This window comes from Lacerta agilis, chromosome 2, assembly GCF_009819535.1.
Source record: "Lacerta agilis isolate rLacAgi1 chromosome 2, rLacAgi1.pri, whole genome shotgun sequence".
In the NCBI taxonomy this organism is placed as follows: Eukaryota; Metazoa; Chordata; class Lepidosauria; order Squamata; family Lacertidae; genus Lacerta; species Lacerta agilis.
This window is the reverse complement of record NC_046313.1, coordinates 44,861,992-44,876,478: the sequence shown is the minus strand read 5'-3', so window position 1 is coordinate 44,876,478 and position 14,487 is coordinate 44,861,992. Positions and strand designations below refer to the sequence as shown.

Sequence of the window (14,487 nt, the reverse complement as noted above, 5' to 3'; positions counted from 1 at the left end):
ATGAACAATGAAGCTCTGCCCCATATGTGTGTGGCAATTATCTTATATATCTTTTTTTAAAAAAAAATATTTTTATTAAAGATTTTCATGATTTACAAAAGTATGTGTAATGTCTCTCCCTCGTATTCCTCTCCCCCATGTAACATTTTTACAAATCAGTTTCATTTGTTGAGACATTAGGGAGAAAAGGGGGAGAAGAGGTGGACGGGGTGGGGTGGGGTGGGGTGAGGTTCGGTGACAATGTTTCTATTTTGCTTAATATATGTAGGGTTTGATGTCAGCATTGCTTGTGCAGGTTCTCTGTTGTTCATTTGTGTTCCTTTGGTGGTGAGAGAGGTTGGGGTTGGCTTCGGGTGTGGTTGTTCATTTGTGGTTGGCTGTGGTGGTCTTTGTTTTCGTGTGTGTGGGGTGGGTGGGTGTTTTGGATCAGGTTAGACATATTGATTTGTATGCTGTTGGTGGATTTTTGTCATTGTCTTGTTGGGCTGTGTGTGTGTGATAAAGGGGAGCCATACCGGGGTGAAGGCGTCTATCTTGAAGTAGTTCTTCTATTTGACAGTTTCATATTCTTGAAAGGCAGCATAGTACTGTAGTAGTTAAGAGACTAAATCATGAACCAGCAAGTGCTTAGTTAAAAACTTCACCTTTACAATAAGTTCATCTTGTGACCTACGGCAAGCTGAACATTGCAGTGAGCTTATTTCCAGCGCTGGACCACTAAATGCAACAATAAATATTAATTTTTTGAAATCTAAATTGATCAAATACATGGTTTGAAGAAATTGTACAAGTTCACTTAGGCTGTGGGAGGTATTTCGTTTATCTCCAAAATTGAGAAACCAGGTTGCTGGTGATTAGCCAACAGTGTGTTTCTTGAATGTCCAATTTCAAACCCTGAATAGAATACAAAACCTGTTCCATCTACTACTAGGCTAGAGGTTTTGTGAATGTTGAAAAAATAGATTTAAGAGATTTAATTCAAAAGTTGATGTGGAAAAAAAAGTTTTACAAGCCCAGTCTCATTATTATGCTTAGTGCAGAACTTGGTATCACAATGAACACAGCTTTAGGACTGTGTGAAAAAGAATCATCACCATCATCTCTCAAACAGGGAAAGCTCTTTGGAATCTTTGACAAGACTGCCACCATGTGGTTTCATAGTAATGGTACACCACCAAAAGAAAAAGGGATACCAACATTTACCGGTAACATTTGACTATAGGAATGACAGAGATCAGCAACAAAGCTTGTTTGGCATGCAATCATTTAGGGATCGAAAACAGTTCACAATACAAATTTACCTCCCCCCTCCTGCTTATCCTTGATTATATAAAAGGAAAATCTGAATTAGTCACCCAGTAACATAGATCAGATAACTAAATTATTTTTTGGAAACAAAGCTGAATATCAAAAGAATTATTGTACAAAAAGTATACATGTGCCGGCAGTCTCCAATAAAGAAGTTAGGAAGGTAAGATTGTGTTCTGAACTTCTCCCCGCTCCTTTCTGCTGAAGTCCCTCTGATTGTGACAATGGAACAATGGATGAAATTAACAGGTTCCCTACCATTAGGAAAACTGAGGCAGTTGCCCAGAGGAATAGCTGCTGAGGGCAAGAAGTGATGGGACAGTGTTGGAGAACAGAGATGTGTGCACCACATGGCCTGCCCTGCACCTCCCAAGTTAGCCTATTGCCCAAAGGTGTGTTGGAGGACGCCATCCTCTAGCTAGCAATTTTAGTGCTGAATCTTAATTATTATTGTTGTTATTATAAACCCTGATCATAGGCTTGCCTTTACTTATATATAGTTATTCTGTCATGGCATTTTGGCAGAATGGCCCCTAACTTGGGATTTTATGTCTATTCCAGCTTAAACGACCTATTAATGACAATAACATGTTGGTGTCTACTATAATTAGAAATCCATCTATATCCCAGTTTAGAATTAAGGATAGTGCATAATAGATCTTAAAGGGCAACTAATAAGTTAGCCAACAACACATTAAGAATTTTATTGTAAGGAGCATTCATCCACCAAGTGACTAGGTATTTTACCTGGAATTACCTGAGTTTCTTGTATTTACCCAGAATCAATGAGCTTGTATTTTGGTAACTTCTTTTCTGTTTCCAAGCATCTTTGATATGTTTTTACAGACAATATTACTATAAAACAAATCACTACAGTAAACATATTGTTAAGGATTTGTGGGGTGCCTGGATTCCCTTTCAAATTTCTGAATACCAAACATTGGGTTTAATAGCATGGTAAAATACAAGCGAAATCTGTATTCCTCTGTCCAGGCCACCCTGAATGACTGAGTCCTTAAGCAAACAAAGACAGGTTGGTGACTCATCAAGGAAGCCTTCAACAAAGCAAAGACTCTCTGCCAGATGCAGAGGGGTGGAGTCCCATCCTGGGCTAGAGATAGTTAGCAGGAGACAAAAGGCAGAATTGCAGGAGGGAGGGGCAGAACTGGAGTGGGCAATGCTGCATTCATAACATGGAAAAAGCAGGGGTTACCTCACCAGGGGGGTTGGCAGTTTTAGATCCAATGCTGCACCCATGAGAAAGACAGAACTTGCTTTGAGTGTAATGCTTTGAACCCCTCTACAGCAGGCTCAGGTTTTATATAGTATAGTGTGACTAGACAGGCAGAAAGGGTGCTAGTTCAATCTTAAGCATGAAACAGAAGATAAAACATGTTATGAGTGTGTTGGGAGAGGATTCAGCTGTGTGCTGAGACCCTTCTAAATCCTGGATCCAGTAAGTGTTAAAATCTAAGCAAGGATTTAAATACCTGGACTAGCCAGGCTAGCATCCTAGGAAGGCAATAACCTAAGTATGGGTTGTTATGGTAACAAAGGAAGTGGCTTTGTGCCGGATAGAAAATTGGAGTGGTCACCCTTTCTCAACTCTGATAGTCAGAAAGACAAAGGCCAGAGTTGATGGTTGAGTTATGGGAACTAGAAGCTCAACAAAATGTCATCTGGTATCTTAAATGGATTTTGGGCTGGGATTTGTAGTAACAACCTAATTCACATGGCTGTTTTAGTTATAGAGATCTGTTAACCAGTTATGTGCAATGCTTATGTTTCACTGCAACTATTGCCCTCATGGACACTCAGTAGCTTATATACATGTATTCCTTCAATTTCAGTAGCATACAAGCATGAAGCCTATTAGCTATCGAGGGAAAGTTGATTCCTTCTTTTCTTAAGTGCTGCATCCAACAAATCATTCAATATTGTCCTCATGCGCTCCGATTATTGACAAGGACTTATCCATATCCATCCACCAGGCACCTACTTTGCTAGAACAAGGTTCCTTATGAGAAGGTGTTTACTAGCATCCAATTTGAATGGGTTTCTTTTTGCTGTTTGTAAACTTTATTTTTGCCTACATTCTTCTGTGCTTGGTTTCACTTCTAAAATATGCATGTCAGATAAGAAAGATTACATATTATTTTAAATTTTACCTTGGGGGTAAAAACGGTTAAAAGGTAAGGTAGAAAATCTTTAAAGAAAAATGTTCACTACATCTCAGTGAAAAACAAATTCACCCTGTGTGATGCTATGCTCCATAGGCTTTTAGTTCTTGCCAAGTGAAAGCTGTTTGGGAGGGTAGTTACTTGGTTCTTGAGGAATCGTACAGCTCCTAGCAAGGAAACAGAACCGGAATACAGAAAAATCCTTTTAAATTACTGGACTACTTACATTCAGTGACACTGCTGTCTGAACATTACTTAATGGTAGGCCTCATAGGCCCTGCTGATAAAATATCTGCACAAAGGAGTTAAACAGATTGTTGAGTGACAGACTCTGTAGGTGTACAAGAATTACTAAAACAATCATTCTTATTTCAACTTCCTGTTAGGGCCAATATACCTCCTGCTTTCTGCTTCACATAGGTTCTTCGATTGTCTCTTGCTACATCCACTCCAACTACCGTAATTCAAACTGCATGATGAACAGACTGTAAAAAGGCAAATACGAGACAGAAGGAAACAACACATACCTTTCCGGAGTACATATCAATTTAAGGCAGGAAAACAATAAGCAGAACAATGGTGCCTTTCTTTTTCTCTAATACCTTAAAGTGTCCTCAACAACTTGCCACAGAAAACTGTGGTGTGATTGCTGCCTGGGTGGGATCTCTTTGCACCTGTGCTGGAACGAGTATTGGCTTAAGGCCAACATTCCAAGCAGCTGCCAACCATTTAGCTCACCTGTGCAAGCTACAGGCTGTGTCAGCTGAAGCTGACACAACACAACACAATCTTTTAGAGAATTCTGTTCAGTGCAGCACACAAGCAGTCTGGGAAGGTGGAGGGTGACTATACTTTCCCTCATTGTATTTTCTTCACTGGATTGCAACACTAGCTCCCCACTGTTTGACAAAGAGATTGGCTGCCCATATTCTGTGTGAGGTAGAAAGTGTTAGCAGCTCTTGTTTTATCTGCTGCTAAGTGGATGCTACTAATTGCTTGAGACAGCTTCACAGTGGTCTTCTCCCATTGTTTGTACTGCTGCTTTCAGAAATGAACTACAACCATTGGGTCAACGCCTAGATGCTGTGACAGATGCCCTGATATCCTGGGAAAACACCATGTTTGCAGCAACTATGAGGCTGGTTTGATTGAACTCCTGGAAATGCAAGGGATAATTACTATTTGGGCGTGTCTGTTTTGAAATCCCACATGGGCATAAACTACTGATAAAACAGAATTTTGGATTTGGTTAGCTATGTTATGCTGTATTTTCTAGGGTTAGCTGAATATATTCTGCTGCCTGAGGTGAAGGAGAAGATGGTGACCCCCCCATTTCATGTGCAGAAGCTAACTGATACTGACAGCTGAATTACACTTCAACATTGATCATGGGACAGCATTCTCTATGACAGAGACATCCAACTCCCAAGAGACTGTGATCTATTCACATTAAAAAAACAAAAACTGGCAGTGATCTACCCCTTTCGGGGAGAGGTTCAGGTCAAAGTTGTTGACATACCTGCTCTATAACACCTATAGAGAGCAGCCTACAGGCAAGCTGCATAGTACTTACTTTTCTGTCCTTGAACATCTGGCTACTGCTTCCCAGCATCTGCCACTTGAGGCTGCTGCCTCACTCTGCCTTATGAGAGGGCTGGTTCTCATATTTTATTTTAATACATGACACTCCAAGTAAAAAATAATGGGCATTTCTAAACACTTGCTTAAAGTAATTTAATAGCAATCTCTCATGGTAGCCCTGGGAACTATGTGGGGTACTAGACAATTCACGAGTCATTCACCAATCCCAGGATTTGTTTGGAAAGCTATGATAGTTTATATTGTAGTGTAAAATACAATTCCTCATACACTACTATATTGCAGACTACTTTTCTGGGTTTATTGTTCTAACCAGGCAACCATATTTTCTTACATTACAGCCACAGTGTAGAAGGCCAATTGAACAGTTCCTGGATTTAAAACCCAGCTCCTTCTGCACTCCATAGTCACTGCACTGAATGTGTAGGGTGGGGGAGGAAAAGGAACATCTAAGAAAGAGGAAGACATTGCTAAGTTTGCACATGCTGCATATTACCATGGGCTGCTTTGTGCAATGTAGTGCAACAAACCTGTGAGTCATGAAATGCACAGTCTTTAGGGAGCTCCAGGCAGGCCCAGAACACAAATATATATAAATCACACATTTGCTTATGCATTTTGTCACATTATCAAAAAGTAATGTGCAAGATTTGTCAAGCAAGAAACTATTATGGTGGGTCAATTAAATCATCAACCTTGTCTATAACAGGAGTTTCTTTCTACTGAGTCTTATCATACAAAGTCAATGAAGTAGGCAACCATGTACTAGAACAGTGGAAAGGGCGATTCTCCAAAAGGCCTTATCTGGAAAGGAGGCCGTTAATATATGTATAGCTGTCAAGCTATCTTTACCTCCTCATATGAGTCTTAAAGCATTACATCTGAAAGAAACATAATGTAGTATTTCCCCACTGCTGACTATTATTCTATTTATTTTTCTCAGGACATCTCTAAAACAGAAGACATTACATTCACAGGGCTTTTAGAGACTTTATTTATGTATAAACAATTTAAACACTTTGCCATAAATTATCTTTGCCTGTCTCTATTCTTTGCTTAGCAGCAAATTAAAATTAATATAAAAACTCAATGAACAATTCATACATGTATATTACAAAAAAGTTCTGTACCAAAGTTCTTATTAGACTTGTTTTTATATATTTTTTAATTTCTCCCCCCCGCCCTCGGTGACCATAATGTGATTGTCTCAGTTTCTCGACCAAACAAACACACTAATAATTTTTTCTTTTTTTAAAATCTGAAACAGTGATTGTGCCTTCTGGCTGATGTATGTACAGGGTGATCTGAATTGGTGCCCATTTGCAATAGTGTTAACACAATGCCCACAGCTCTACTAGAACTGATACCAACAAACTACTGAATCTAAACAGACTACACCCTGTAACTGTGTTATACTGTCCACAATGGAATCTTCAAAGACATACAGAGTATGAAACTTATCAGTAGTGATTTATAGCCACCATTTTGAATTGAACTTTACACTCTGCCCTCTTTGAATAAATTAACTTTAGGCCAGACAAAAGCAGGGTTGGAGTGCAAGTGCAGGTTTATATTCCTTAATATACTTCTTTTGCTATTTCCAGTGCTCTGTTGCTCCTGTTCTCATTTCTTCCAGTTGCTACACACAAATCACCCCAGAAGTCATGTATTAAATGCACCTGTATTTTGCTTTTAAATGAAAAAACCTCTTGAATGTTTATCAAACAAGCAGCCTGAAGAATCTTTCCCCATCAGCTGGTCTAGTGGAGGTGGGTGGCCCTCTTGAATATCTTGAAAGTTTGCTCACGTGTGAATGGAGTGAGGTAATATAAGATGAGGCCTTCTCTTTAAATATTTTTTTCTGTTTTGATTTATGTTTTCTTTAGACCCAGAACAAGTGGGTAATATTTATGGGGTACTTTTGAATCTGCACGGTTTAAAGTTTTCAGTCTGGCTTTAGTCCACTTCAGGATGTGGTTTTTAATCACTTGGATAGCAGCATTGAACTCAAAAAATGTGAGCCTTCTTGCCACTTACTATCCCAAAGTAGCTCAGCCAAGTGCCCCCGTTGGTCTTCATCTCCTTAGGAGAGGAGATAACAGCTGTAACTACTGGTTCATCCAGACAAGGATGACAGCAGGTTAATTTGTTACCTCTTTCCCATTTCATTCTGTCTTAAGAACTGGATGTTGCTGTTACTGTCTGCCAGCTCTGGGTACTGCTCTACTGGGAGCACATAGTATCCTTCATAACCTTGAACCCTCCCTGTGCTCAAAAGCTGCTGCTTCTCTCCTTCAGTCCACAGGCGGCTACCCTCTTTGCCATCCCGTGCCTTCTGCTGTTCTTTGGCCCAGGCTGACCCCAAGGCTCGCTGCCGAGCTTGGTCCAGCACTCTTGCCTTCTCTTCATCCAGTGTGTCAGGGGTCAGGCCATAGCGTATGTTAAGGAGCAAGGTGGAGTACTGGAATTCAATATTTGTAAACCTTCGAGTCCTTCCATTGATTAGGAGGGTTGGCTGGGACACCGTAACGTTTACTCCACTGTCCAGCACCTTACGCCCACTGGTCATTGCCAGGGTAACAAGGTCGCCATCAGATGAGCCAATCTTGACAAAATAATGGGTGTCCTTCCCCTCAATGCTATAGTGCATCTTTTCCAAGTAGTAAGCATTGTTAAGCACTGAGGCGATCTTTCGACTGTCTTCCGTTGTGACACTTGAAACCCCTGTGGTTACTCTGCCTTCCTTCACGGCAAACATGATCCCCTTGCCAATAATAGGAGTGGTGGTTGCAAACCAGTGACCTGCTTTCTCTCTTATATTCGCATGTAATCTTTTAGATATGACTTGTCCCTCAAGGGCCATGAAAGCTTGGTTGTGCCTCTCTGTCGTCTGCTGGACTCCAGTAATTAACTAGAAAAAAAGGAGGGGGGAAAGTTACATTATTGTTGAAGCACAAACAGTAAGGGATTATTTAATTCAGGGATAGTGAATCTGTGGATTCCAGATGCAGCTGGACTACATCACCCATTGTCCATGCTGTTCAGAACTGATGGGAGTTGAGGTCCAATAGCATCTAGGAAGCCACCTGTGCTATAATTCTCATTGAAAGCCCAATTCACATGAATAATTTCTGTAGCAGATCATTTTACTATGATACTAATCAAGTTATACCTAAACCTAACGATTTATGCAAGTGCACAGAGATGCTGTGCAGTACTTTGTAATGTGTTCTGCATGGGACAGCCTTTAAATATTCTTTTGAAACTTTACCTGGCACAGAAAGCAACTGCTCTAACACTCGTAGGGAGCCAGGCATTAAGAACATATAACATCACTACTATATTAACTGCATTTACTTCCTGTTCAGTTCTGGGCTCAATTTAAAGTGCTGGTGTTGACCTTTAAAGCCCCAAGCAGTTTGGGGCCACACTATTTGAAGGTCTTACAGTACCCATGCAAACATGCTGAAGTCCTAAGATTGAGATCCTGCTCACCAAGATCTATAAGGGAATTGAGGGAAATTAAAAGTATTACTAGGTCTAGCTGGCTACAGATGCCCAGACTGCCACGCCAGAAAAAAAAGTTAAAGGGAGCCCAGAGTAGGCAGTGGGCCTTGGCAGCTGTCCAAGGTTGCCAGGTGTTAACATCAACCCTGCAGAGACTTACCTGGTGGTAGCACATGGCCACCATGGCTGGAAGCCATTGGTAGCCTAATCCTTTATAAATTTGTCAAACCCATTTTTTAAAGTTATCAAATGAGATTCAAGCTAGTAGTAACCATGCAAAATCTTATGCATCTGTGAACATATTTTACAATGTGGTATCTGAAGTATTTTGCAGAGGAGAGATACCACATCCAATTCTGACATTAACAAAGGCAAAAAAATAAATTAAATTAAAATGTTTTTGGCTATATTCATGAGAATGAATTAGCCCAAAATTATACAAACTTTTAAAATCCAAAATATAATTTTACTATTTTAATCCCCCCCAAAAATGCATCTGAGATTATTTTTGGATTTGTATCAATAAATAGTTCAACTAATGTTTGCAGCTAAATTTTAGCAAATAATTTGAGGTAATTTTTGATAGATGATCCCTCTTACATTATGTTTAAGTAAACCGAGAAGCAAAAATTGCAAGTTGCCCACAAATCCAAAATTCTACCAAATAAAATACTAAGGATTTTGGCATTATTTTGATTCAAGCATGCATCTTGACTTTATGCGTGACACTTAACAACATATCAGTTTTTAATGCTTATATAAAAGGTGAGCAGAAAGGGTGTATGATATTACAAAATGAACATATGATAAATTATTATGGGTTTTTTTAATCCATGTTAATCAAGCAGAATTTCAAAGGTAAATCCAGAAAGGTCTGCATGCTGCAATGATGGTAATAATCTGTGTTGACAGCAAACAAATGTGCAGAGTGTGAAATCCAGCTGATTCAGTTTTCTTCAGTTTCATCAGTTTTACTTTACTTTCTCAAGTATGCTTGCTATTGTTAACTTGCAAAATAATGCTAAATGCAACGTGAACCAAGGTAAATTTACTATGTGGCGAGAAAGAGCTTTTGCTTACCTGTCCCTTTTCACATGCCTGAGACACTGACAGCTCATAAGGAGGTGGAACAAAATACATTTTTGCTCTTGGGAAACCAGGTATAATGTTGCTGAGCTGAAAGCCAAACATCACTAACCAGCTTTTCACATCTGAAAATTAAAAGTAAATATGTGTGAGACTTGAAGACATCTGTAGCAGTGAACCTGAACTCCTAATTATAAGGCAGGGCAAGAGTTTCAAGATTTCTACCCTACTTCTTTCTTTCTTTTTTACTTTTACATTTGGATAACAAAAATTCCCCAGCAAGTGTAAAGGACAGGTGTTGTGACATTTGCCCTCTTCTAAATTATGGCTACCGGTATTTAACCAACAAGAATCCTAAGAGCCAGTGTGCTGTAGTGATTAGAGTGCTGGACTAAGACCTGGGAGACCAAGATCCACTTAGCTATAAAGTTAAGTCATCTTGTGCCAGTCACTATTTCTCAGCCTAACATACACTACAGGGTTTTGTGAAGATAAAATGGGGTTGGGTGGGGAACTATACCGCCTTGAGCTCTCTATGAGAAAAGGTAGCACATACGGTAAATGCTCTCAGTTCTTCTACTACCACTACCAATAAATTTTAAAAGAACTTCTGAGCATACCAAGTACTTTATAATATCTAATTGTGTGGTTACACATTGAAATGATTATTCCACAAAATGTTCTCAAGTACTGTGACCAATATTTTACCTCAGATAGTTTCACTATGATGGGAGGGTAATGTCAGAATACAACAGTGTCTATCCACCATCAGATAAACAGATTCCCCTCCACACCTGCAGCCCCTCCATGTAATCCCCCCAAAAGATGGTTGGGGAAGCTTCGGAGCAGATGTTGGGAGCATGAGGGCTGCAAAGTACAAATGAGTCCCGGTATATGAGTGGAAGTATACCAGGGGATTGTTGGATGTCACCCACTGCCTGTTTCTCAAAGTCCATGTTTTCAGCAAATCATTTAATCCTAGACAAAATTATGGCCTCAGCTAAAGTATGTCTGCACTTATCTTTGACTACTAAATGTGTGCAGAGCAGTTGTTTATGGAAAGCTGAAGGGATTGTCAATTTAGAAAGCAATGTTGAGCAGCTACTTCACCAGGGGTTTAATAAATGTACAACATGACAGTATAACCTATTCCTTCTCTGTATGTGTGAATAATTATTGTTGCAGCTTCAAGCAAATATTGATAGTTCAACTAGTGTGAAAATGAGCCAAGTTCACAGAAGCCCTAACAGATGTTACATGGCAATAGGCCCATAGTTTTCTAAAAATAAAATAAAAAGCAGCCTCAGGAGCCTCTAACTTTAAACACAGAACAGCGGATAGTAACTCTTAACTCTTCCCCTTCCAACCATTTTTACACTCAACATGCCCCCTTTTCCACTGTTGCTCCACTTAGAGCTGGGAGTTAACATAACACTTTCAGGCCACTAATCAGTCCTCTCCCTTCCCCCCTTTCTGCAGCCTTTATAAGAGAATATCACAATGTAGAGTTACCTCAAATGCCAAGGTGACTTTTAAGAAACAATACATGTCCAATGAAATCCTGAATAACCTAATCATATATACTTCCACCTTCTTGAAATATAATTTACTGTTCCTTGAAGTTTTAACCTTCCCTGAAATTATAGTACAGTAGCTGCATTTATGGGGAGGGGGTTCTTAGTCACAAAAAAGGCTGTGACTTTAATTATGGTACACTCCATGTTCTATTCTGAAAGATTTTCTCTTGAATAGCTCTTAATTGCCTTTCTTTTAAGAAATATTTAGCATCTAGTTCAGCACTGTGTGATTCTACTAAGAGGCAAATTAGTACCAGTGGAGTAGAAGTTACAACTTCCACCCAAGCCCTAGGCATGCAGTTTATATTTACTATCTCCAAATGTTTCTCAATAGCTCTCAGCACTTACAGGAGGAAGAATTATTTTAAATTGCAAGGTTTATGCCTGCCCCCCCCCCACCAGTTGGGCTTTAAACTGTAACTCCTACTGCGCTTGATCCTCAATATTTTTAGGATGAGGGCATCATTTTCACTTCCAGGACATTATGAGCCAGATACTATATTTGTTGTTAGGAATGTGGCTTTAGTTCTCAGTTCTAGCACTAGTTTATTTAATGGACCTTTGCATGCGACTTTTCTCAAGGCAATGGCTAAAAACTCACTGAATTAAATGGCTGCATGACTGCAGTGTTCCCATCTGTACAATGAAGGAAGCAGTGGCACTGCATCTGTAAATCAAGGTGAGGTCTGCTTGCAAACTGTCATTAGCACAGTGTCTTACAAAGAGATGAACATGAAGCTCTTGTACGGCATTCAGCATTTTAAATTGGCAAGCTTACTTCAAATGCATGAACTTCAGTGGTTCTGTTTGTTCTCCCTGTCAGCTTAGAAACTTTGGGGATCAAGGTCATGGTACTTAACAACTAAAAATATGCTGATTTGTTATCATGTGGGGTGATATCAGCTAATTTCAAAGTACCTTAAGGCCACAGAACTGAATGAAGGACTGCATCCCAATTTGAAAAACATGGAGTTGAAGCCATGAGACCCTTTCTCTGTACTGCTAACTCCCAAAGTTTTAAACTGAAAATAGACTTCCATTTTTTCCCAAGCAGAAGGATTCTGAAGTCTTATTTGATACTAAATTATTTGCCCAAATACAAAATCTATCCTATACATGTTCCACAAATCTAACTTCCATAGATTCCTAAACCACAAATTATTTCTCACCTGTCACATAGTTCTTTAAATCCAGTTCATTGCTGAGAGGGTTGTTGCTCTTGAACATATACAAGTTGAATGGGGCAGGTTCCTTACCAATATTTTTCCACATTGTATAGTCAGGAGAGGTCCAACGTCCAGCCAAAACATCATAATCCCTTTGAGTAAAATGGACCAGTTTTGTTAAGGGATCATACAATCCTCCATGAAATCCAATTACTATCTGGAAGTCAGGATTAGAATCATAGTAGATTTCCCCATATGCCGTGTACTGTAGTTGCTTGATCATGAGGCCATTGATACTGAACACTGCCAGAGGTGTACCTGTGTTATCTGAGGCAACATAGTATTCTTCTCCACTGCTGCTTTCCATTGCAAACAGATGACCTTGCAGATCATAGTAGAGAGAGGTAATTTCTGAATTTGAATGATTATACACATGTGTTATTCTGGTTGGGTTGTGAAGATCAGCATAAAAGTACTGAAGGTGATGTCCCAAGTTAGTCTTGTAAGAAGCCCGTCTTCCTACTCCATCATAACGGTACTGAATACTCCATCCATTAGCCTTATTGTAAGCTCTTGTTAAGAGCCCTTTGGAATTGTACTCAAATATGTCAGAGCCTCTTTGACACAGAAAGCCATCATCATCGATTTTATACTGCATGTCACCTAGGCGTGTAATCCTATCTCTTAGATCATAGCGCAGTGGCATCAATCGTACACTGTTTCCGGGATTCAACAGATGCAAATTGCCATTTAGATCATAACTATAACGCCAGTTTGGTCTATCATTGACTGCCACACTTTGGAGTTGCCCATCTCCATCATAATCATAGGTGTATTTAGTTGTGTTGGCATAAGGCCCAAGCTTCAATTCTCTCTTAGTTACCCTCCCCATGCTGTCGTATTGCACTGTCATCCAATACATGAGCGATCGGAACATTTCATACTGAACTTCTTTAATGCGTCCATGTGTATCAAAGTGTTTGCTCAGTGTCATTACAGCTGTAGTGATTATTTGATTTATATCATAATAGATTACCCCAAATTTGCCGAAGTGTTCTACTTTGCCTGAGATTTCATCGTAACGATAAAGGTCAACTGGAAGAGGTATCTCACTTATTATAGGCTTGATGCTAGCAATTCTAAAACTATTATCATGATAGGTATAATCAAACCTCGCATTGACCATACCCTCCTCAGAGAATCTGTAAATCTGTTTGTCAACCAGAGGGCCAATTTTACGATAGCGGATGGTACAAGAAAAGCCTCCACTCTGTAGGTTTACCATTTTGAGAACTCCAGTTGTTTCGTCATATCCAAAAGTCACTGCTGTACTGTCATACACTATTTCCGACAACTTGGATAATTTCCCGTATTTGTAGAAAACCTGCCGACCAGTTCCTAAAAAAGATGTTTTCAAAATCCTTCCATCATCGCTGTAATCAAAAATTATGGAGGCATTACTCTCTGGAGGGTTATAAATATTGCGAATATAGCCGATAGATGTGTGAGTGGACATACTGTGACGAGCAATGCTTGGCATAGTGACAGCATGCAGCCGGTCTGAAGAATCATATTCAAAGATGTACTGCCGCTGACTCTGAAGTAGTAGTACCATAGACTATCAAAAAAAAAAAAACATAAAGAATATGAATTATATGTTGTATGGTCAAGAACATACCAAATAAGGTTTTAGAATTCCAATCCTGAAAACATTAATAAGTTTAAAGAAACATTGAAAATTACTTCTATGTATGTGACAGTTCCACCCACTGCCATTAATATATTTTTAATACATATGCCAAGTAGCTAGTTAAAAAAAGCAATTGTCAGATATAAACTAAAACTGATAACCTAAACTGCATTTTGTCAAATTCTATTCATTACATGCACTATATTTAAAGAGGGGGAAATGCATTTTTTAAAAAGGTTGCCTCCTTTCTGGATCTTGACATTGTTACTGAAGATATAATAAGGGTGGGAGTCAACTAATGAGTCCCATCTGTGGAAGCCCTACACAAGGGTATCCGCAATAGGGCTTTGTCCCCTCCTCCAACCCAAAATTGG

The 14,487-nt window shown here is 39.4% G+C and overlaps 1 protein-coding gene across 2 annotated transcripts in view; it reads right to left on the bottom strand.

The window, feature by feature from the left end:
• Positions 1–6,060: 6,060 nt before the first annotated feature.
• LOC117041261 (teneurin-2) overlaps positions 6,061–14,487 on the bottom strand; it is a 479,562-nt gene continuing 471,135 nt past the window's right edge. For both annotated transcript variants that reach the window (XM_033139834.1, XM_033139833.1), the window contains exons 29-31: positions 12,427–14,041; positions 9,675–9,805; positions 6,061–7,998 (exon numbers count right to left, since the gene is read on the bottom strand). In XM_033139834.1, coding sequence (XP_032995725.1) covers positions 7,237–7,998; positions 9,675–9,805; positions 12,427–14,041 — 2,508 coding nt within the window. In that variant the 3' untranslated portion in view covers positions 6,061–7,236. The remainder of the gene's footprint in view (positions 7,999–9,674; positions 9,806–12,426; positions 14,042–14,487) is intronic.